The following is a 22,168-nucleotide window of genomic DNA, read 5'->3' on the forward strand; positions in this document are numbered from 1 at the left end:
GAATAAAGAAGGCAATATCATTATATGCACTCAACACCGATTCAAGTCTTGAAATTGTCTGGGCAGCCTGTCTAATGTCTTCCATTAAGTTACTGATAGGCACTTGTTACCGTTCACCTGATTCTAGTCAGTCTTTGGTTAATGAGCTGCGCATCAGTATTACTAAGACAACCGAACTATGTCCTGCTGGTAGCATCTATCTCATAGGAGATTTTAATTACCCCTTAATCAACTGGTGTCAAGTACCATCATGTCATATTTCAACAGAATTTCGTAACCTTACACTCGATTACAACCTCTTTCAAATCGTTAAGGAACCTATCAGCGAAAACAACATATTACATCTAGTACTTACAAGAGCACCCGATACGATACGAGAAGTCAGACATTTGGAAGGATTTAGTGATCATCATTTACTTCAACTAAGTTTAGACAATCTGGTTTCGTTTATGGGCCATGTGACGAAAAAAATTTAGGACTACAGTAAAGCTAACTTCACAGCTATCAACACTGATCTCCAAACCTCCTTTTGCCATTTATTTCTACCCTCGTTTCACAGCCGGAGCATTGAAGAAAACTTGATACTCTTTAAAGACAGCGTTTCATCCTTGGTCACTCAGTATGCTCCTCTGATCACAATTACCAACGATAAAACTAACCGTTGGTTTACAGACTTAAACTACTAAGGAACAGGAAAAAGAGGCTATACCGGGCTGCTTAGCGTGCGGGTATCCATTCTGCTTGGGACAGATACAGTGCCTGCCTAAAACATTACGGCTCTGCCTTATCATAAGCAAATGAAAAAAATTTCACACACGATCTTCCATCAGTTATGAAAACTAACCCTAAAAAGTTTTGGAAGCATATATGTCCTAGTCCTGACACTAGTTCCCTTTCCTTACAAACTAACAACAGCCCCATTCCAGACAATGAGTGCCCCGCAATATTTTACACCTTCTTCTCATCTGTGTTCACTTCTGAGGAGCACTCTAATTTACCCGAAGTTCTCGATCTCGATTATCGCTACATGAAAGCCATAGAAATAACTGAGGAAGGTATTATGTGTCTCATAAATAATCTTAAGGTATCTACTTCAGCTGGTATTGGTGGCATTAATTCTGGTTTGGTTTGGTTTGTGGTTTCTGAGGGTTTAACGTCCCAAAGCGACTCAGGCTATGAGGGACGCCGTAGTGAAGGGCTCCGGAAATTTCGACCACCTGGGGTTCTTTAAAGTGCACTGACATCGCACAGTACACGGGCCTCTAGAATTTCGCCTCCATCGAAGTTCGATCCCCGCAGCCTGGATCGAACCGCGTCTTTCTGGCCAGCAGCCGAGCGCCGTATCCACTCAGCCACCGCGGCGGCACGCATTAATTCTAAAATATTAAAAAACTACAATTTCAGTGAGTATTAAATTCTTATTCCATATTTTGCAGCAATCACTAATTACAGGAATTCTGCCCTCTGGCTAGAAAATAGCTAAAGTTATATGTATATTTAAAACTGCAAAGAAAACCTCAGTCGAAAATGATCACCCTATACCTCTCACGTGTGTCTGCTGCAAAATTTTCGAACATATAATTACATCTCTTGTTTTCTGTCATCTTGAGCACACTAACTTTTTACCGTAATCAACATGGGTGTAGAAAGGGTCATTGCTCTGAAACACAATTATTCGAACTAACCACTGACTTGCATTTTAATATTAACGATAAACTGCAAACTGATTGTATATTTCTTGATTTTTCCAAAGCCTTCGACCGCGTGGCTCAATGCCGCATGATTACAAAATTATCATCACTCCGTATAGGCTCGTTAACTTTATCATGGCTCCGTAACTTCCTCACTGATCGCCAACTGTTCATATTTGTTAAAAATGTTTCCTCTAACCTTTCTCCAGTTAACTCCGGTGTGCTGCAGGGCAGTGTACTCGGCCCTTTATTATTTCTTATATATATAAACGACTTATCTACGCTTACACAATCAACTCAGCTTCAACCGGATATATGGGAAGACCCTGTCGTTTAATTCCTCTGCATTACCTAGAGCAATAAAACTCTGGAATGATCTTCCTGACAACATAATCTCTTTCATTGATCCTGGTGAGTTTAAAAAACATCTATGTATACATTTATTGCCATAGTGATGTTCGAAATGTACAACAGTTTCATTTGTTCTTAACGTTGTTTCGTGTCTGATGTTATTTTAACTCGGTTTTGTATAAATTTCGTGTTCCTTTCTTGTATTTGACTTGTACCGCGTTCTTGCACCGATATTATGGTTTTTTTTTTTCATCTGTATGTACATCTGTATTTGCCCCCCTCACCCAATGCTCTTCGGGGCCTGTGAGGTACTAATAATTAATAATAATAATAATAATAGTATCTTTCTCTATGCGAATATTCGCGGATGATTGTATTATCTACCACCCTATTAAATCTGCTAGCGGCCATCTGGTACTCCGATAAGATCTTCAGCTTATGAAAGAGTGGTGCAATAAATGGTTTATGACCTCTAACGTATCAAAGTGAAAATCACCTCATTCAGCCGGAAACAACAATTCTAACTATACATACCATATTCAAGATGACTTACTGTCCCATGTATCCCATTACACATACCTTGGTTTTGACCTTTCGTCCGATCTTTCATGTCTTTTCATATCACATCCATATGCGCTGGGGCCTCAAAGTATTTAGGGTACATACGCCAAAACTTACGAAATTTTCCTGCTAATATTCGGAAACTAGCATACCTTATATCTGTTCGACCACAGCTTGAGTTCGCTTCCTCCATTTGGTCTCCTTATTACAACAACATGGTCACCACATTAGAAACCATTCAAAATAAGGCAGCCCGATTCATCTAAAAAAACTATACCATTCAAGCGTCACTCAGATTAAAACCGATCTTTCTTTGCAATCTTTAGGCATACGCCATGACATCGCTTTACTAACATTATTTCACAAGTACGTGCACTCCAATCGATCATGCTCATTTCATTTAGATGTCCCATCTCGCACATCCAAAAAATTGCACAATCATCTCAGTTTTACACGCATCTATGCTGACACATCAGCTTTCAATGCATCAGAACTTCCGCGAGCCATCAGATTATGGAATAACCTCCCAGACAACATCGCCTGACTGTCTAAACCTGATACTTTTCGTCACCAACTCATTGCACATTTCTCTGAAGCCATCTTAACAGAATGATGAAATCTCATTTACGTTTTCTGTTACGCATTTCGTTTACTTTTTTCTCTCTTTTTTGTATTTCTGTGTTCACAAGTTTTTTCACACCAGTAAACGCGTCATGTGCTTTTTAATTTTATTTTTGTGTGATGTGCCCTGTGTTCCTTTTTTGGATTTATTTCGGTGTTCCTACGTCAACTTTACCTTTACTTATTATGCGTTCCTATTTCTGTGTTCCTATGTCAACAGTTCTGTATTATAATGAGGTGTTTCAAATTATTACAGATCATGTATTGTGCCTTGTTTCCCTGTTTTTCCTTGTCCCCTTTTAAATTTGATCATGATGTTTGGCCGCCCCCCTTACACAATGCCCTACGGGCCTGTAAGGGTTTAAATAAATGTGCCGCCGCCAACACTCAACACGAACGTTCGAGTGCATGGCGTACGTTAGCGTCTCTCAGGACTGGCAGCGTGGTCCAAGACCATGCTGCATGGTGGTTTGCGGCCGCTGATGACTGCTGGCGGCCTGCTGCCAACTGAAATGGATTCGGACGTACTGGCCAACGGTCAGCGCCCCGCACATTCATGTCATGTCTGCGAGTCGGCCAGCGCCGGTAAGCGGTGTAAATGTTTAACGCAGCGTTCGCATTACGAAGGAGCGTGTTATACCTATTTCCAAAGTGTTCCCCAACATTTACGTAGATATAAACATATGTACACTTAAAATTACCAAAATTCCATGGCACGGAAGACCTGTATATGGTAGTGGGCATAGAATTACGGCAACAGCAAACATGAATCAAACGCCAATTCCTTTCTAGGTCCAGAACTTGATCCTGCTTGCCCCGCGGAATCATAGTCTCGGCGCCACGACCATAGAGAAACATACGTAAAGAGCGGACACTCAAGCCGTTTTGCGGCCGAGTAAAAAAGGGTCTGATCACCCGCCGGGCGGCCTATGTTCTCTTCCACTCTACTTCAAAGGTCGACAGCTTATGACAGGTCCACCGGATTGAATCCAAGCGTTCCATTCCCATATAGAAGTTGGTGCTGCGCCGATAATGTGCCGCCGGTTACGCCCACCTCACCGCGCTTTTAAACGTGTCGCCTGTTTTTCCGGTAAGTTATTTCCGTTTACCTGCAGTATTAATTTTGATGTCTCTTGAGCAAAGAACATTGTAGCAAGTAGTTTCATATGTTGCGTGAACGTATTTTGTACGTGTAGCATATAACATGAGCCGTGAGCCATCCGTTTGTTGTCTTTTCCGGAAGAGCATGTGCATTACTTTGAAAGCGTAATTTTCCAAAAGTCACTCGCAACACGTTCGGTTTAAAACGCAGAATTTTATCGATGGCTCACCCGTATCGTAACACAAATCTTTCATATGGCGTGGGTCAAACAGTGTAATGCACATTTGACATCGAGCACGTGAAAATACCTTAGTCATACGGGAAGCGGGCAGTTTTGATCGTGATCGGTCGGATCCTAATCGGGCCTCAATATGCCTCGATCGCGTTTGAGTCACGTTTAGGAATAATTAACTGTCATCGGAGTAGCGGAGTCAAGCTGCCCGATTGCGTTTGAGCCGCGATCAGGAGTAGTTGACTGCCATCGGAGCATCAGGATCGAGCTGGCCAGTTGCGTTTGAAACCTAATATGTGCTTTTTAGGTGTCAAAGAGTGCTAGGAAAAGAACAGCAAATAAGGGAAGCCTAAAATATACACAGAAAAGGTTGTTTGCGACTGCAATTAAATAAATGCTAATACCTTTTATTCAGGCATAATTTCTCATATCTGTGTCAATACCGCCGACATGATGTGTTTCAGAGAATTTCAGCTGATCGGCATTGATAGATACGTTTTTTAGCCATAATACCAAATTGAAATATTTTTCTGGAAAAAGTGATATACAAGGACTTTTTCCTGCAAACTTGGCAAATTTTGTTCGGTGTTTCGGACCTACTTGGTGACATCTGTTGCGCTAGGGCTGTTCTTACTCCCGATCCTTGGACCGCTATATCAGCGACCATTTTCCATCACGATTGAAAGTCGGATCCCGGTCGAGGGCTCGATCACAGTCGAGAGTGCCCACGTGAAGGGGTATCAGAAAATTTTTGCTGGTACTGCGATCTACGCAATCATTATGACAGCGTACGATCACTGTAAATTTAAGGTTTATCATTGGTCCGTACCGCATATAGGTACGGTCTGGAAGAAAACCATAGAGACAACCATTGGAAACAGTCACTGCTTTACAGACAAAAAGTTAGTTTACGTCAGCTCGCTTACGCAAGGCATTGAATCTAGTTAGACAGAATTTTTCATGAACGATATGTTAACATGCTTGCCTTCAGTTTTATTATAAATAAGTGTCATCAGCGAGTTTATTTTTCTTTTCTAACTTTTTTCGCTGCGATATAATTCTCTTTGTAATTTGATGACTGCAACAATCTTTACAGTAAACACAAGCACACACTAATATGCCACGGAGCGGATTAAATTACGGGAGCTACAGCTGCGCTTCATGGCGTGGGAACAATGGGCGAAGACAAATGACTTGTCCTAAGAATTGTAAATTTGCTGTCTGAAAATAAAGGTGTTTATTATTATTAAGCCAAGGATGAAGCTCTTATGCATTCCTCGTGACAGCAGGGGATTGACGCCTGTTCTGTGTACTTTAAAGAAAATGTAAAACAGTGCTGACAATCTCTTATTAGAACCGGCTACTATGCGCATGTTTTTTGAGTCAGCCAGTGAAGCGAATAATTATAGGTTATACTGCGCCATCACTGTTTCAGGTCGAAGGCTTGGAGCGAGTGTGCTAAGAGGGGCGACCTGTTAGAAAAGTCGCCGATCTAGCTGTATACGCCACGTACCGCATCTGCGGGGACCATTTCACCGCAGATGACTTCATGGACCCCGGGAAGACTTCACTGAAGAAGACAGCTATTCCAATTGTTCGGCCTACAAGATACTGAGATTGTCAGCTCTCTGAAAGTAATTTTCAGTGTGCTCTTCTCGTGTATTGAAGCGCTTGACAAATTGCCCAACTAATGAAGTTTTGAATTGTCTTTTTCTAGCTACGATTTATCATTACCACAGGACCCACTCGGTGTATTCCTAGCGATTTAACCGTACATTTCTCAATAAAATATATAGAATTCTCCTTTCCTGGCATGTACACTTCATCAATAGAAACTTAGATAGCATTCGCTTCAAGAAATCAGTGTCTGGCAGACAGCTGGACTAATTTAAAGCCTGATCTCTCATTGATTTCCATCGCTGCCAATAGACCACAGGGTTTGCTTACATATATATATCTGTCACTATTGCGCATATATTGCCATTATTGCGCTGGTCACTCATCACATCTTTCCTTCCCCTTGCTAGGTTCGATAATTAGTAAAGATGTGAACTTAATTCAGTATATATAGGACAATGTTTGTAGAAAGTTGTATTTTTTATTATTCTCGAAGGCAACTGCAGCCGTTTTAGAAGAGTCGTTTTGCGTTGTTGTTGTTTGCCATTTGTACATATTTGTGTTGTTTTAGAACAAGAGCGTGCAGCACGAGTGTGGATTTTTTTGCGTAGTGTCTACTCCTTGGCCAAAAAATCGCAATAATCGCCTTTTTAGAAGAGTACAAGCATGCTATTGGGTTCGTATGATGTATTTAATATGTTGTGCTTGTATTTCTCTATGAACCTATCGCTCAAAGCTGCTGATGTGCAGGAATCGAGAGCGCTGTACGTGCTTTTTTAACCCCTTACTTGTGTCTAGCTGTTGACAACTCCAGTTGTATTGTTCGCACCGGTGATGTTTTGGATGACAAACCCGCAGAGTGTATGTGCAATATATTTTGTTCTTGACATGGTGCCACCGGCTTTACCATAACTTATTTCTTCTTGCTCTTTCTATTATCATGTATTTTATAAAATGTGTGTGATCCAGTATTTCTTTTGTACAGTTCAAATTGTAAACAGGAAGAAATAAACTCTGTGTGAAACCACTCTCCTCTCTATCTGCCACTGAAAGAGGCGGCTCAATGACGGTAAAAAATTAAAGTGAAAACTGCTGTGATTGCGTTATACCAACCTGCATGAATTAATTCAGCTTACGTAGGTTCTTCGAGAAGCTTGGCGGTATTTCTAGTAAAAGTCTGCGATCCCCTGCGGTCCAAGAGTTTATTACGTCTATATGCATGACATGCTTAGAAATGAAATATTAAAGCACTTGTGCTACACTCAGACGATGCAGCTTCATACTTTAATATCCATAGGTAAATTACAATCGAAAGCATTGCTATCGAAACCGAAAGTGAAACAGAGCTGAAGCACGGTCCTAAAATCTCGCAGGACGAAATTAGCGGTCTGACCACCGGCTCGGGCCCTGGTGGCAGTGTAGTAGCTCGGCCGCAGGGCCCTACGGGAGTGTCCGCTCTTTACGAAGCATGTTTCTCTATGCCACGACTGCGTAGTTGCGTCCATTGCTGCTGACGCCGGATGACAGCCTCCAGCATTTAGATTTACCGCCAGCCGGGCCGCTTCGCTGCTGAGAACGGCCCCCTTTTTTGAAGACTACTTACCGCAGCTCATCTTGGACAACACATCGGCATGGACTAATGCATCATCTCCTGCACACTACTGAAGATGTTGGCGTCCCTGGGATCCTCTTAGTGGGCATGGAAGTACTGCAACGGCGAACATGCATCGAACACAATTTCGTTTCTTGGTGCAGGCAGGCTGAGCTCCTGAACTGTTTAACGAAAAATCGGACGACATTTTTTGCTAGTACTTCAATGCCCACAAGTATTGTTCGCCTTGACTTGTGATTGCGTTCACGTCGCGAAGTTGTTGATATTGTCTGGTGACGTAGAATTGAATCCTGGACCCTCTAACGAGGAGTCTTTCCAGCAATGCAGTGATTTAGTCTCAATAAAAAAACCTTTACATGAGAAAATGAGTTCTAGGCACGACGATGGTATGACTGCGCTTAATGAAGTGTAGGCGGCCCAAAATTCAATAGAGCTGCAGACTGCTGATAGTGATGGTCGTCTTACTGCAGTGGAAAACAGTATTCGCACATCTCAGGCGCCGCAGGTCTAAAGTGTTGCTCATGTCGTAGCACCTGATCGGAGCCTGAACGAATTTGAAGATCGTTGACGCCGAGAGAACTTAATATTCCACGGTATCGACGATAGTTGTCAAGAGACATGGGCCGAATATGATCAAAAAATCTGCCCCGTTCTAAATACCGCGCTTAACTTCGGTTTGGACGAGAGAGGTGAACGCATATCTCGAGCCCATAGACTAGGCCACTTTGTCCCCCACAAATGCCGCCCCATTATTGTTAAAGCTGTGTCATTTAAACTTAGGCAGACTATTCTTGCCTAAAAAAAACAAGTTAAAAGCTTTCAAGGTAGCCGTGAGTGAAGATTGTTGCAAAACGACAAGAAATGTTATAAGAAAGCTTTTCAATTTTGGCGCTAAAAGTGGCAAGAAATTTTCAGTACGGTATGACAAGCTTCATGTCGGCAATACTTGTTTTGTTTACTCAGCGGATACCGACAGCGTGTGCGAAATAGGGCCATTCAGTGACAGCAGTCAAGCCGGGTCTTCGTCTGGCACTACCCGCACCGACGCAGATACATCGTTATCCAAACCAAAAACGCACTCCTAATGTCGTTCCCCGGAATCTATCGTTTTTCTTCAGAAACGTCCGGAGTATTGTGAACAAGCGCCTTGATTTTTCGTCTCTTATTGATGCATGCGCTGCTGATGTGCTGCTGTTAACAGTTGTTTTTCAAACGCTATAAGCAATACAGAATTGTGTGACGTTCCTTGTGTGTGCTACGAGGTTCCGCGTTCGACGGCGCGGCGTAGACGGAGACCCAGATGACAGCGGCATCATCAATTACCCAGCCATGCTCGTTGAGAGTGACGACCAGAACGAAGGGGTTTAAGCCCAACCGGACCCAACCGGACCCGCCGCCGCCGCCGCGGGGAAACGGGCTTTATCCTCCCCAATTGCCGTGGCGGTTCCAGGGGAGGCCTCCCGAGCACATCCCAGGACAAGGGACCACTTTCCCGGCCGGTGACCCGCGGGAACTGTCAGCGGGCCAGAGCGCGCCTTACCTTGAGGAGCGAGTGTCAGTTGATGGATGGAGAGCGGAGGCCGGTGACCCGCGGGAACTGTCAGCGGGCCAGAGCGCGCCTTACCACACCCGACGCTATGCGCTACCTCGAAGACAACCTTCTTTCCCTCGGACTCAACACGTGAGGGGGGCAAGACCATAAGTGCGGTGGTATGTTTGTGCGCCCAAGTGAAAGCCCTAGCCCCCCTCCTTCCCCTCCGGCGTGGGCGTCCTCACCCTAGGGAGTGTGGAGAAGAGGATATAAAAATCGACAAGCAGTACGGAAGAGGGACGCTCAGGACGACATCGTTCGCCAAGGGGGCCTTCAGCGCCGAAGCCCGACGGCGTGCAGCTTCTGCCAGCAACCGTTCGAGATCAACTCCGGAGCCCCTCCATCGTCCCCATGAAGTCGTCGGCACGTAAGCTCGGACGCCCCAGCCTCTGATGTATAATCTTAATCATGTGTAATTATTGAATATATCTGTTTGTTTAACTGAGCCGTACGGTGCCTCTTTGCCTCTCCGTCCCGTGTGGACCTGCGCATTATGGGGGTCATCACAATTGCTTGACTGTGAAAAAAGTTACACCATATACCACCGAGACAAGACTGCAAAACACGAAGGTGGATTACTGATTGCCGTTGCCGATTACCTAATATTAGACTTCTTTATTGTCCCTACTGCCATTGAACTGCTTTTTGTCCGCATAAACATTCACTACGAAAGCTCATTATTCTGTGTGTGCTATACGCCGCCGAACGCGGCACCAGGTTTTTTCCATGAGTTATACGATGTATTGAACATGTTGGTTACACAGTTGTCTTCACTGCCTTTATTTCTGTTAGGTTATTTTAATTTGCCCCAGATAGATCAGGCCAGTCTCTTTCCAACTGTCAGAGATGCTTTCGCAGACAGCCAATCCTTTTTGAGCATATGCATGCAGTTTAACCTTACACAGCTTGTTTCAGAACCTGCAATGTTTGGTTCTGATACATCTAACCTCTTAAGCTTAATTCTTAATACACCTCCTGATCTTCTACGTAGTGTAACTTATATACCCGGTTTGAGTGATCATTGTTTTTTTTTCACTTGGAAATAACAGCGTTTACTACTAAGAAAGCTAGAAGCACCAAGACAATTAGAGACTACTCCAGATGTGACTACTCTTCAATTAGCAATGAACTAGCACTCTTCATAGATAACTGCATGCCTACCGTCTTTGAGAAATCATTGACTAAAATTGGACTTTATTTAAGAATACAGTGTCTTCGCTAGTGGATAAGTATGCCCCAATGCGCCGAATTTTTAAAAAAACCCCTATAACCGTGGATAACCATCGCCATGAAACGACTTTTGAATAAGAAGAAACGCTTTTTTTTTCGCCTTCCAAAACGTGCAAACAGTGCGGAACGTTGCTCCGCATGTTCTTCGAACTTACCGACTAGCTCTCAAAGAAGCCAAGCGCGTGTTATTAAATAACACACTGCCGTCCCTCTTTTCTACTAATCCACCCAAGTTCTGGAACATTGTCACGCCCAAAGAACTAACAGTCATTAAGCTTTCTGATAGTGCTGGGTATACTATAACATGTAAATGCTGTTTTGCTGTCTTAAACCTCGACTTTGCAAAATCGTTTTCTGATTGTTTTTTTGTCTCGTGCTCCAGAAGTGCTTAAGAACGATTTCTTTCCGATGGACCTCATTGTCATCGATTTTGTTCGCATTGTAACCTTAATCCAGAGCCTCAAGTTGCCCTCCAGTTGTGGTGTTGATAACATTGATTCGAAGATTTTTAAAGAACGCTGGTGTTAATTCCAAAACTTATTTAATGCACCTTTTCACCCAGCCTGTCGAACATGCGACAATGCCAGCTGACTGGAAAGTTGCGAGGGTGGTTCCAGTCTTCAAACAAGGTAATCCGAATTCTCCTCTTAACTACAGACATATTTCTTTAACATTAATTCCTTGTAATATTCTAGAGCACAATATATATTCTAACCTCGCTTCTTTTTTGGAAACTAACCCTTTCCTAAGTCCCTCATAGCCTGAGTCGCTTTGGGACGTTAAACACCCATAAACCTCTTTCCTAAGCTCCTGTCCTGTGCAGAGTTTCAAAAAAAATTTTCTTGCGGCACTAAACTCTTATCTTGCACTAATATCTTAGCGCCGTCTTTCGATAGTGGTTTGCTGACTACATCTTTCAGGACTTTGCTAGATCTTTTGATAAAGTATCGCATCACTTACTCCTTAATAAATGAGATCCCTGAATATTGAGCCTAATATTCTTATACAGATTGAATCCTTCTTGACTGACCGCACCCACTTTGTATCAGTTAACGACTCTCTATCATCCCCATGTGCCCTAACATCTTGTGTTCCCCAAGGCTCTGTTCTGGGACGTGTACTCGTTTTGATATATATTAATGACCTTCCGATTGGGATTAACTCTTCCGTTAGGCTCTTTCGTGCTGACTGTGTTCCTTTTCGTGCAATACATAACGTTAACGATAGTTGCCTCTTTCTGACCGATATTGATACCGTATTAATTGATGTCAGCGATGGTCTATGGTTCTCAAACCATTAAAGTGCAAAATTTTGTCTCTCTCACGCCAATCTAACCCGTCAAAAGCGTTAGATTACAAGATTAAGAGAGTTTCATTAGAGAACGTTTTATATTATCAATATCTGGGTCTTCAGATCATTTACAACTGCTCCTGGCGCATGCACATAGAATATGTCATTAACCATGCAAGCCGTGCCGTTTGTTCTTCAGCATCATCATAATCAGCCTGACTACACCCACTGCAGGGCAAAGGCCTCCCATGTCTCTCCAATTAACCCTGTCCTTTGCCAGCTGCGCTCACCCTATGCCTGCAAACTTCCTAACGTCATCCGTCCATCTAACCTTCTGCCGCCCCCTGCTACGCTTGCCTTCTCTTGGAGCCCACCCTTAACGACGAGTGGTTATCTTTTCTTCGCAGTACATGCTCTGCCCAAGCCCATTTCTTCCTCTTGATTTCGACTAGGATGTCATTAATACGCGTTTGTTCCCTCACCCACTCTGCCCGCTACCGGTCTCTGAACGTTACAATTATCATTTTCCTTTACATGGCTCGCAGTGCTGTCCTTAACTTAAGCTGAACTCTTTGTTAGCCTCCGCGTTTCTGTATCGTAGGTGATTACCGGTGAGATACAGCGGTCGTAAACTTTTCTCTTGTCTTGATGGATATTGGTAAATTGCTATACATGATGTGAGAGAAGCTGCCATATGCGCTCCGCCCCATTTTTATCCTTCTAGTTATTTTCCTCTCCTGATTCGGATCAGCTGTCAATACCTGCCCTAAGTAGAAGTATTCTTTTACCACTTCCAGCACCTCTTTGCGAATTGTGAACTGCTGTTTCCTTGCTAGACTGTTGAAGATTAATTTGGTTTTCTACATGCTAATTTTTAGACCTACCGTACTCCTCTGTCTGTCTAGCTCAAAGATCATGATTTGTAGATTATCTCCTGTCTGACTCAGCAAGGCAATGTCATTAGCGAATCGCAGATTATTTAGGTATTCCCCATTAACTCTTACCCCAAACTGTTCCCATTTCTGACCTCATATCACTCCTGTAAAGATGCGGTGAATATCATTGACGATATCGTCTCTTTGCCTGACGCCCTTCCTTATTGGAATTTTATTGCTTACTTTATGGAGGAATATGGTAGCTGTACGGTTCCTATATATATATTTCAAAATTTTGACATAAGGCTCTTCTGCACCCTGATTTCTCAATTCCTGTATGACTGCTGAGGTTTCCACTGAGTCGAATACTTTCTCATAATCAAGGAAGGCTATATATAGGGGTCGGTTATATTCTGCGCATTTCTCTATCATATGATTGTCAGTTAGAACATCCTTATGGATGTATTGTATAATATCCTTTACGAAAGCCTGCCTGATCATTTGGCTGATTAAAGTCCAAGGTTGCCCTGACTCTATTAGCGATTGCGTTAGTAAATACCTTGTAGGAAACCGACAGTAAGCTGATCGGTCTGTAATTTTTCAAGTCCCTGGCGTCTCCTTTCTTATGAATTAAGATTATATTCACGTTCTTCCGAGCTTCTTGTACGGTCCAGGCCATAACGCATTGCGTATACACAGTGGCTAGTTTTTCTAGCAGAATCTCCCCTCTGTCTTTCAACAGATATGCTGTTACCTGATCCTCACCAGTTGCTTTTCCTCTGCTTTGCTCCTAAGGACCTTCGTTACATAGGCGGAAGCTTCTCTGAGGCTCAATTCCATTTGAAGTTGCTTTTATATCAAACACTAATACGGCCAAAGTTAGAATACGCGTCATCATAATGCGACCCCGCACAACTTACTTTAATCGATGGTATAGAATCTGTTGAGAATCGGTCAGCTCGCTTCATTCTTTCCAATCATTCTCGCACGGCTAGTGACTCTTTTTGAAATCTAAGTTTGGTCTGCCTAATCTCGCATTTCGTAGAAATACTTCACGCCTCAATCTTTTTCGCAGCATTGTCTTTGACAATGAGACATTAAAACAGGTTTTTATTCTATACCATCATACGTATCATCACGTGTTGATAATCTGCATAAACTAGCCATGCCAACTTGTAAAACGAATGTGCTTTTTAATTCTTTCCTACCGAAGACTAGCACTGAGTAGAACTACGTTTCACGTCATATCGCCTGCATTCAAGACGTGTCACCCTTAAAGCCACTTATCACCAAGCCTGTTATCGAACAAGCGTCTGCATCATTATTTTTGGCGTTTGCCTGTACTTTTTGCTATATATTTTTTCCTTTTTTCGCCCACCAACTCTATAAAGTCCTACGGTGCTGGGGGCATTGTAACAAAATAAATAAATAAATAAATAAATAAATAAATAAATAAATAAATAAATAAATAAATAAATAAATAATTGCGGTATTAAAGCGCCACCATGAACACGCAGACCGGGTGTTCCTTCACAACCAACACAGATAATTTTAATGCATTATTTCACCCACTACAGTCAACAGAGCCCATCATCGTCCAGAGCTTCTAGAGGTGCAAGAAAATGAACAAAATTCGTAGTGGAACCCGCTCTTTCTTAGAAACTGCGAAAAGATCATCCGAAAGTATCATCTGACACGTCCCACAGAGGCCTTATAAAACGCTTTTCTGGCTGCAATAGCCATCCAGTGGCAACAGCACACGAAAGTGACTGTGATACTCTACCTTCCCAGACAATTTCCAACAGAGTGTCAGTTCTAAGCGTGCTATGCACTCTTCGTCTCAAAACGCACTGTCGATTCGAAGGAAGCAGCGCCAAAACCGACAAACGGAAGTGTGGTTTGTATGGCTAAAAACAAGCAAACACACGTAGCCGACGAAAACATAGCATGACATCAAAAGGTAACCAGGCACTTCAAGTTGACGCGTAGGCAAGATGAAGGCGGGCACCTGCAAAGAAAGTCACGAGGGGACGCTTGTGTCGTGTTATATAAGCGAGACTGATGTGTGCACGTGCAGTGGCTTGAGAGTAAGCGCATATTCTCATATGGAAGCTGCCTGTGCTACCGATATGGTGCTTGCTTTTGCTGTTGTTTTTGTTTTATTTTTGTTATTTTGCTGACCCGAGCCATGACGACTGAGCAGGTAAGTCTGCTCACATTTTGTCGCTTCCGTCGGGAAACGATAGACTTGCGCGCGATGGGGTAGATTGTGAGGGTTTTGGTTGGTGTGCTCCAGACAGGGTCGATCGAGTTCGGTAGAGGTCGTTTGGAGTCATAGTCTTGCAAAGTTTTCTATATTTTACTTCGAAGTTACCCTGAATACAGGCAGTCTGTTTAATTTCTTTTTTTACTTTATACATGGGAAACGTTTTTGACACCCATGTACTGTCTTAAACAGACCCAGAACAACGCAGTGAGTGGACAGATGTGCCGCAGTTTTGTGCTTTTGTGGTAACAAAAAATGCAAGGAGGCATTTAAGACAACTTTCATGCGGTAATGCAAAAGCATTTGTGCTTAGTGTTCCTGAATATGCTCCCGCTCCCTGCGGGAGCATATACAGGACCACTATTTGTGCTTACATTAAGGCGCCATCTGCTGGGCCAGTGTCGTACTTTGCGAGGGGAGTCTTAGTGGGCGCCGCATGATGGCGCTACATGCAAATCAAAAAGTAAATTTACAGATACGTACTTTTGTACTAGGTTAATTGCGACGTCTGTAATTTATATGCTCATCAGTACTGATGTGCGCCTTAAAGAAAGCTGTGAATTCACTAGGCGCGAAAAAATTGAAAAAAAGCTGTCGTTGCACTGTGGAAGCATCCCTGTCTCGCACGCCGGAGGCTTGGGTTCGATACCCGCGTCGACCTCAATTTTCTCTTTATATAGATTGGATTATGGATTGGGTTGTGGATTATGGCTTGGCGTGTTGGATTATAGATTGGAATAGGGACTGGCTTTTTGGATGGCTATGAATTGAATTGAGAATTGACTATGGATTGGTGAAATCGTGACGCATCCTGTCCACGCCACTCATGAGGCAAGATATGCTTTCGCAATAAAAGAAATGTTCCACATAGTACAAAAGCATTTCGGTCTCGGCGCTTTCGCCAGCTTCACTGAGAGTGGCACGCACTTTTATTTACAAACTCTCACATCATGCCATTTTTAAAGATTGGCGTGATGAAGGATTATCCATGGTCCTCCGCTAGGTTCTGACACCATCGCGTGCGAGTCCAGCCTCAATTCACCCTGTAAAAAAAAAACAGTGAAACCCAAACTCGATCCCACTTGCTTCAATTAGCGGCTGCATCAAAATGTCCTTAATGTTCGTGCGAATCTGGGAAAATACTGACCAGTAGTTTATAATGATCGCTATAGCCAAAAGGTCTGCACCGCATCGACAGATGTGACGCCGACGGCGACGGGCCGGTTTTAACCGGTAGCAGCTGGCAAATTCCGTCAAATGGAGAGAAATGAGCTATTTTGAACATTCAAATTCGCTGAAACTCCGTCAAAATTTCTTTCTCGCCTACTTTTTCTTCTATAATTAGATCAATAAAGAAAATTCTCGAAATTGAACACCGAATTTTGAAAGCGCAGGTAAAGATGCAAAAGAAAACAGGACTATACAAGAGCTAGTTGAGTTGAGGTGTTGAATGCTTCAGGTGGGGTTAGCCTTGCTTTATCTGCCGGCAATTGCTCCACTCTAGCGTCCCTTCTATAATAATACCGTCCTAAAGCCTGTGGCATCTACCCCGCTATGCGCACAGTCTCTTGTAATAGCACACATTCTCTCCAGCAGTCACCATCTATGCACACAATCAATCCACACTGTCCACATCACAATCCACTCCAGAAGTCACCATCTGCACATATTCAGGCACCGTAGAACATAGGCCATTTCAGTGCCACAATCCATACACACATTCACTCACAGTATAACGTAGTCTACTCCGGAAGACACCATCTACACACACATTCAATCACAGCAGGCCATAGTCAGTTCCTGCTGTCACCATTTAGAAACAAGATCCGTGTCCTGCACAAATGTTAAAAGAAGGCGTGCAGCCTCCCTTCTGCATGTCTGGTTTCCACTCGGGTAAACAATGTTCTGAACTGTACTGTGACGGGTTCCTGTCTTCTTAAAGGAAGCGAACATCACACGCCTTTCTGCGTTGCGTTGTACTCTGAGCAGTACATAATATAATGTTCGATATCCCCGCACACACCACCTAAAGAACAGAGCGGAGACAATGCTATGCCCGTCTCATGCATCAAGTCAGGAGTGCGAGCAGAGGCCGTGCGAATTCGATGTAGTAGAGTCGCCTGGGAGCTTCTCAGTCCCTTGGTCACACATGGCTTGTGGGGCGCACTCCACAGGGTACTGAAATGATCGAGCACCGTTTTTCAGTACAGAGTATACCCATCTTGAGATATTTTTTGATGGACTCCTTGAGAGAACTTTATGGGCGAGATTGCTTGCCACCTCATTACCGTTGACTTCTATGTGAGAGGGCATCCTTTGGAATTATAGAGTAAAACCTCTTATGTGCAGATTCTGCACCAAGCGCAGAGAAATTATAGACAAGGCATCAGTAGGGAATCCGCGCTCTAATCTCTGAAGGGCACATTTCGAATAAGTTAGGATTAAAACAGGTTGAGCCGGACAAGACCACAGCTTCCGTAAAGCCGCCTCAGTAGCAACACTATCAGCCGTTGTGGAGGATACGACAGCAGTAAATCGTGCGGACCACTTACAATCCAGAGAAGGAATGTAAGAAGCCGCTGTGCTAGATTGTTTGACCTTGTCCACAGAACCATCCGTGGAAATTTGAAGATGGCGGGCATACTCTGTTTTGAAATCTTCAAGTACAAGCGAACGCGTTGTTGCCAAAGGAGACCTGCGCTTTGCGCTTACATGGGGAATTGTGCCCTTACAGTCGAGGGTCAGAAAAGACCAGTGGAGTTTCGACCGTTTCCTTTGCCTTCGGACATTAAGGCCTAAAGAACTAAGAGTTTTGAGTGCCAAGTAAGCCTTCGACTCGTATCTCTTGCAGTGCCGCTGGAGAAGGGATTGCCCAGCTACCGTCTCTCCTAGGCGGCCAAGATGCATTAGTAGTCTCTGAACAGCGACAAGGCTAAGAGGTGTCGAGAGAGACTCATGAAGTACTGTTTCATTCGCAGCCGCCTGAAGAACTCTCATGGCTCTTATTAGGCCCTTTCTGTGGACAGCTTCGTGACGTTCAAGTTGTGATGCTGAGAAGGAAATTAAAGGTAACTGATACATTATGCGACTGACCACCAGCGCTTCATGAAGTTTGACCATTGAAGACGAATGGTTTCCTCAATGCTCACGTGCAATTCTACGGATCACACTGAGACAAGAAATAATAGATGAAACAGTCGCGTCTACAGCTTTTCGCCACTGTATACGGGAGTCAATAATAACGCCCAGGAAACGCGTGTGGTTGAATTGACGGATGCAATAGTGACCGAGGTCAATCTTCAACCGCGCTTGACGTCTTCTTACACCTAGGAACACAACAAAGCCGGATTTTTTTCACTGACAGAGACAATCCCACACCTTGAAGGTTAGCTTGTGCCGAAAGTAGAGCCTGTTGAGCTATTAGGGCTAATCGCTTGTGTTGGTAGCCAGTAATCCAAATACAGTTGTCGTCAGCTTATATTCACATATGCACTTCCCAGCAACTTTTTTTCAACGAATCGGGAAGGCCAGCCATTACGACGTTAATGAGCGTGGAGGAAAGAACACTTCCTTGCGGCACACCTCGTGACAGAACCCTTTCGGTGTTAACGGACTCCCTTACCGTACACGAACCACGCGATCACTTATAAACTTGTAACTGAATCTAAAGGTATGGCCCTGTATGTCCATGCCTTGCAAACTATTTAGAATTGAGCTCTGAAGCGCGTTGTCGTACGCTTTCGCAACGTAACGAAAAATGGCTAAGGTGGAATGGCCGAAAGCTCTCTGGTGTTCACTGTGACTCACCAAGTCTAAGACGCTATCTTGGGCACTAAGACCTCGGCGGAATCCTGTCATACATGTTGGCAGTGCCTTGCTGTCCTGAAGCCACAACGATAAACGTTCATTCATTTACCAGCTTCTCCATCAACTTATCTACACTGGAGGTCAATGACACGGTGCAATACGATGCAAGGTCTGTCATGTCTTTGCCAGGTTTCAGTACTGGAACTACATGTGCCACCTTCCATGACGAAAGAACATCGCCAGTCTCCCAAACTCTATTGATGAAGTTGAAGAGCTCCTTCCTGAGTTGCAAAGGCAGATTATTCAGCATTTGATTGGCGATACCGTCGGGACCTGGTGCACACCGGCGCCGCAGGCCACTGAGCGCAGTCTGAAGCTCACGAAGCGTGAACGGGGCGTCCATGATAGACCTGGAGGAAGCAGGTGTTACATATATATATGTATTCCAGAACTAGCACGTAGGAGTGCGTCTGCAAATTCCTGTGTCAATTACGCAATAGGTTTTTCCGTAGCCGCCGCGGTGGCTGAGTGGTTACGGCGCTCGGCTGCCGGCCCGAAATACGCGGGTTAGATCCCGGCCGCGGCGGTCGAATTTCGATGGAGGCGAAATTCTAGAGGCCCGTGTACTGTGCGATGTCAGTGCACGTTAAAGAACCCCAGGTGGTCGAAATTTCCGGAGCCCTTCACTACGGCGTCTCTCATAGCCTGAGTCGCTTTGGGACGTTAAACCCCCATCAACCAAACCAATAGGTTTTTCCTTGCGTATTGCAAGAGCTTCAAAAGGCTTTGAAGGGGAGATTCTCCAGCAAGGCTGCCTTTAACTCGCCATATTCTCGGCATCGGTGGGAACACAGTCAAACTAGCGCAGAATGAGGCCCATTGCGACCTGTACAGCTTTTTCGTGTGCCGTCTAATGGCAGAATTCCGCCTATTCAAGGTCGTCTTCATTTCCCTGTCGTCCTTCTTCTGCATGAGTTGCCGCTCCGCCGTTCTCGCTGGGCAAAGGTTCCTGAGTTTTAAATCCGGGGCCAGAAAATGATCAGGTAACTTGACCGCCGTAGTTGCTGCTAGCTTACTAAAAATAATTGTGTCAACAACATCACCAGAAATACGTTGTAGGTGCTCTCTGTGCTTGTCCCAGTGGACCATATTGCTAATTTTAGGACTATGCATATGAAAGTCGGCAGCAAACACAAAAACCGGATAGCGATCACTTCTCATGCGGTCAGGCGCTGTTCGCTACCTCACGCGGACGTCAGGTGAAAGCAGTGTCAGGTCTATAGCTGTCGCTGAGGCTGGAGGCCGGAAGAAAGTGGGGCTTCCGTCATTGACCAACACACACGTCCAAATTGTCAATAACGTCCACGAGTTTGCGTCCACGGGAATCCGTGTTCCTGTCAACCCAGACGGTATGGTATGCGTTGAAATCACCGCAGATTATTCGAGGAGCTGGGCAGTGGTCACAGAGCTGCTGTAGAAACAAATCCAATGCTACCTTCTTCCGCGGGGACACGCACACGAATGCAATAGAAAGGGTTCAAGAGCCGAGCTGTATTCTCGCAGCCGCTACCTCAATGTCATTCGTGCAAAGATCGGCAACGCTTAAAGAAACATGTGGAATTTTCTTTCTTATGTAAGGCGCGGCACTTCCTGCAGGAAATGTCTTTAGGCTGTAGTTTTTATGGGCGACATATCCAGTCAAACATCTCCCGCTTGGCAGGCCAGCTCTGACAGGGCCAATACTGGAACACATGTCTCTTTCAAGAATAGCTTTAGTTAAGCTAACCGACTTAAAATCCCAGTGCAGTTCCACTGCAGTATAAACGGCACTTTTCGGTGCATATTAGATCCACGAGGTTTAAACGCATCCATATTTAATCGCAAGGAAGTTCGCTGCAAAGGTGGTAATTAGGGACTCAAGAGAAAGCACCAGCTGTAAGAAGTTTTTCAGGTTACCAGGCGCATCGCTGGAACATGTGAACGCAGGGCCCCAATCAAAATATGAAGGTCAGACATACCTTGATTTTTGAGCTCCTTATATTGCGCAACGCACTCACAACATCGGCAAAAGATGCCGACGGGGACACACTCTAGGCCACAGTAGCTGTTTGTTTTGTCTCTTGTGCATATGAGAGTCCCCATTGCCACCGAGTCTGGCTGTGACCCGGTCGCTCAGGAACATGGACACTTTTTGCTGGAGGTCGAACAACCGTCTCGCACGCAATGAACCTTAGCGTCTTGCTGGACTCAGGTCTCTTAGGGACATTGTTGGGTAACGCCGCAAAAACATCAGACTGCAACATTGGAAACTTGTTTAATCCTGGGACAGGCGTCTCAGTCGGTTAGGTTTTGGGACCAGCAATAAAGGACATTCGACGGTGCAGAGCGCTCACACAGAAGAGGCAACCTCCGAAACTCGCTGGATGACCACCACCGCAATTGCCGCAAGCAAAATCGGCCTTGCAGGTTTTAAAGTCGTGGTCGCCTCCGCACCGCTTACAGCGTCTATCCTTTGTGCAAACTTTGGCCACGTGCTCATACCGTTGCCATTTAAACACCGTGCAGGAGCTTCAATGAACTCGGCAACTGCGTGTTTTGTGAATCCCAGATCAATTTTTTCGGGGCGCTCTGAGTTGGGAGCGAATGTCAACACGATAGAGTTGGTAGCTTTCGCAGCCCATTCTTTTCCTGGAGACTCCACAGGACGCACAAGTCGTTTCACGTGCAGAACACCTTGTGGTTTCAGATAATTAAGTAGGTCGCGTTCTGAATACCACTTTGGTACCCCCTTAATAACACAGGTGTTCTTCATGTAGGATAGGGGCAATGGCATGCTAAATTTAATGTCACCAATCTGAGAGCACTGCAGGAGCTTGTCAACCTGCTCTTCTGGCGAGACATCCAGCTGAAGAACCCCGTGCATGGTGAACCGACTACGAATCGGGGCTGATCCCAGCAGTGATTGAATGGACGCGAAAAGTAAGAAGGAATTCTTCTCTCTTAAATCAACCCCTTTCTCCGTGGGCTCAACCATACCGGGATCCCGACCGTTCGTTGCTTGCGATGACTCACCAACTTGAAGCCCTCGTTGTCCACGTCAACCATTTCGGCCACTGAATCGTCACCGTTCACAATCGTTGACTCATCCCCACTGAACGATGAGGTCTCGCTGGACGGGTGGTCGTCTCTATGTTCTGGTCGCTCCACAGCCTGCGAAGCCATGTCCACCTCTTCCGAACCAGCCTCCTTAGATTGGCGTGGTCCATTTAGGCTTGCCGGCGCCGGAGCAGCCGTTCTCTTCCCATAGGGACAGTACCGCCTT

At 44.6% G+C, this 22,168-nt stretch overlaps 1 protein-coding gene across 4 annotated transcripts in view; it reads right to left on the minus strand.

Annotated features, from left to right (window-relative positions):
• Positions 1-15,955: 15,955 nt before the first annotated feature.
• The window catches only part of LOC144104608 (cytochrome P450 3A14-like), a 209,938-nt gene continuing 203,725 nt past the window's right edge, over positions 15,956-22,168 (minus strand). For 3 of the 4 annotated variants that reach the window (XM_077637728.1, XM_077637735.1, XM_077637719.1), the window contains one exon: positions 15,956-16,082. In XM_077637728.1, the coding sequence (XP_077493854.1) occupies positions 15,999-16,082 (84 nt within the window). In that variant the 3' untranslated portion in view covers positions 15,956-15,998. The remainder of the gene's footprint in view (positions 16,083-22,168) is intronic. The other variant, XM_077637743.1, reaches the window with a different exon arrangement.

Source organism: Amblyomma americanum, chromosome 1, assembly GCF_052857255.1.
Source record: "Amblyomma americanum isolate KBUSLIRL-KWMA chromosome 1, ASM5285725v1, whole genome shotgun sequence".
Classification (NCBI taxonomy): Eukaryota; Metazoa; Arthropoda; class Arachnida; order Ixodida; family Ixodidae; genus Amblyomma; species Amblyomma americanum.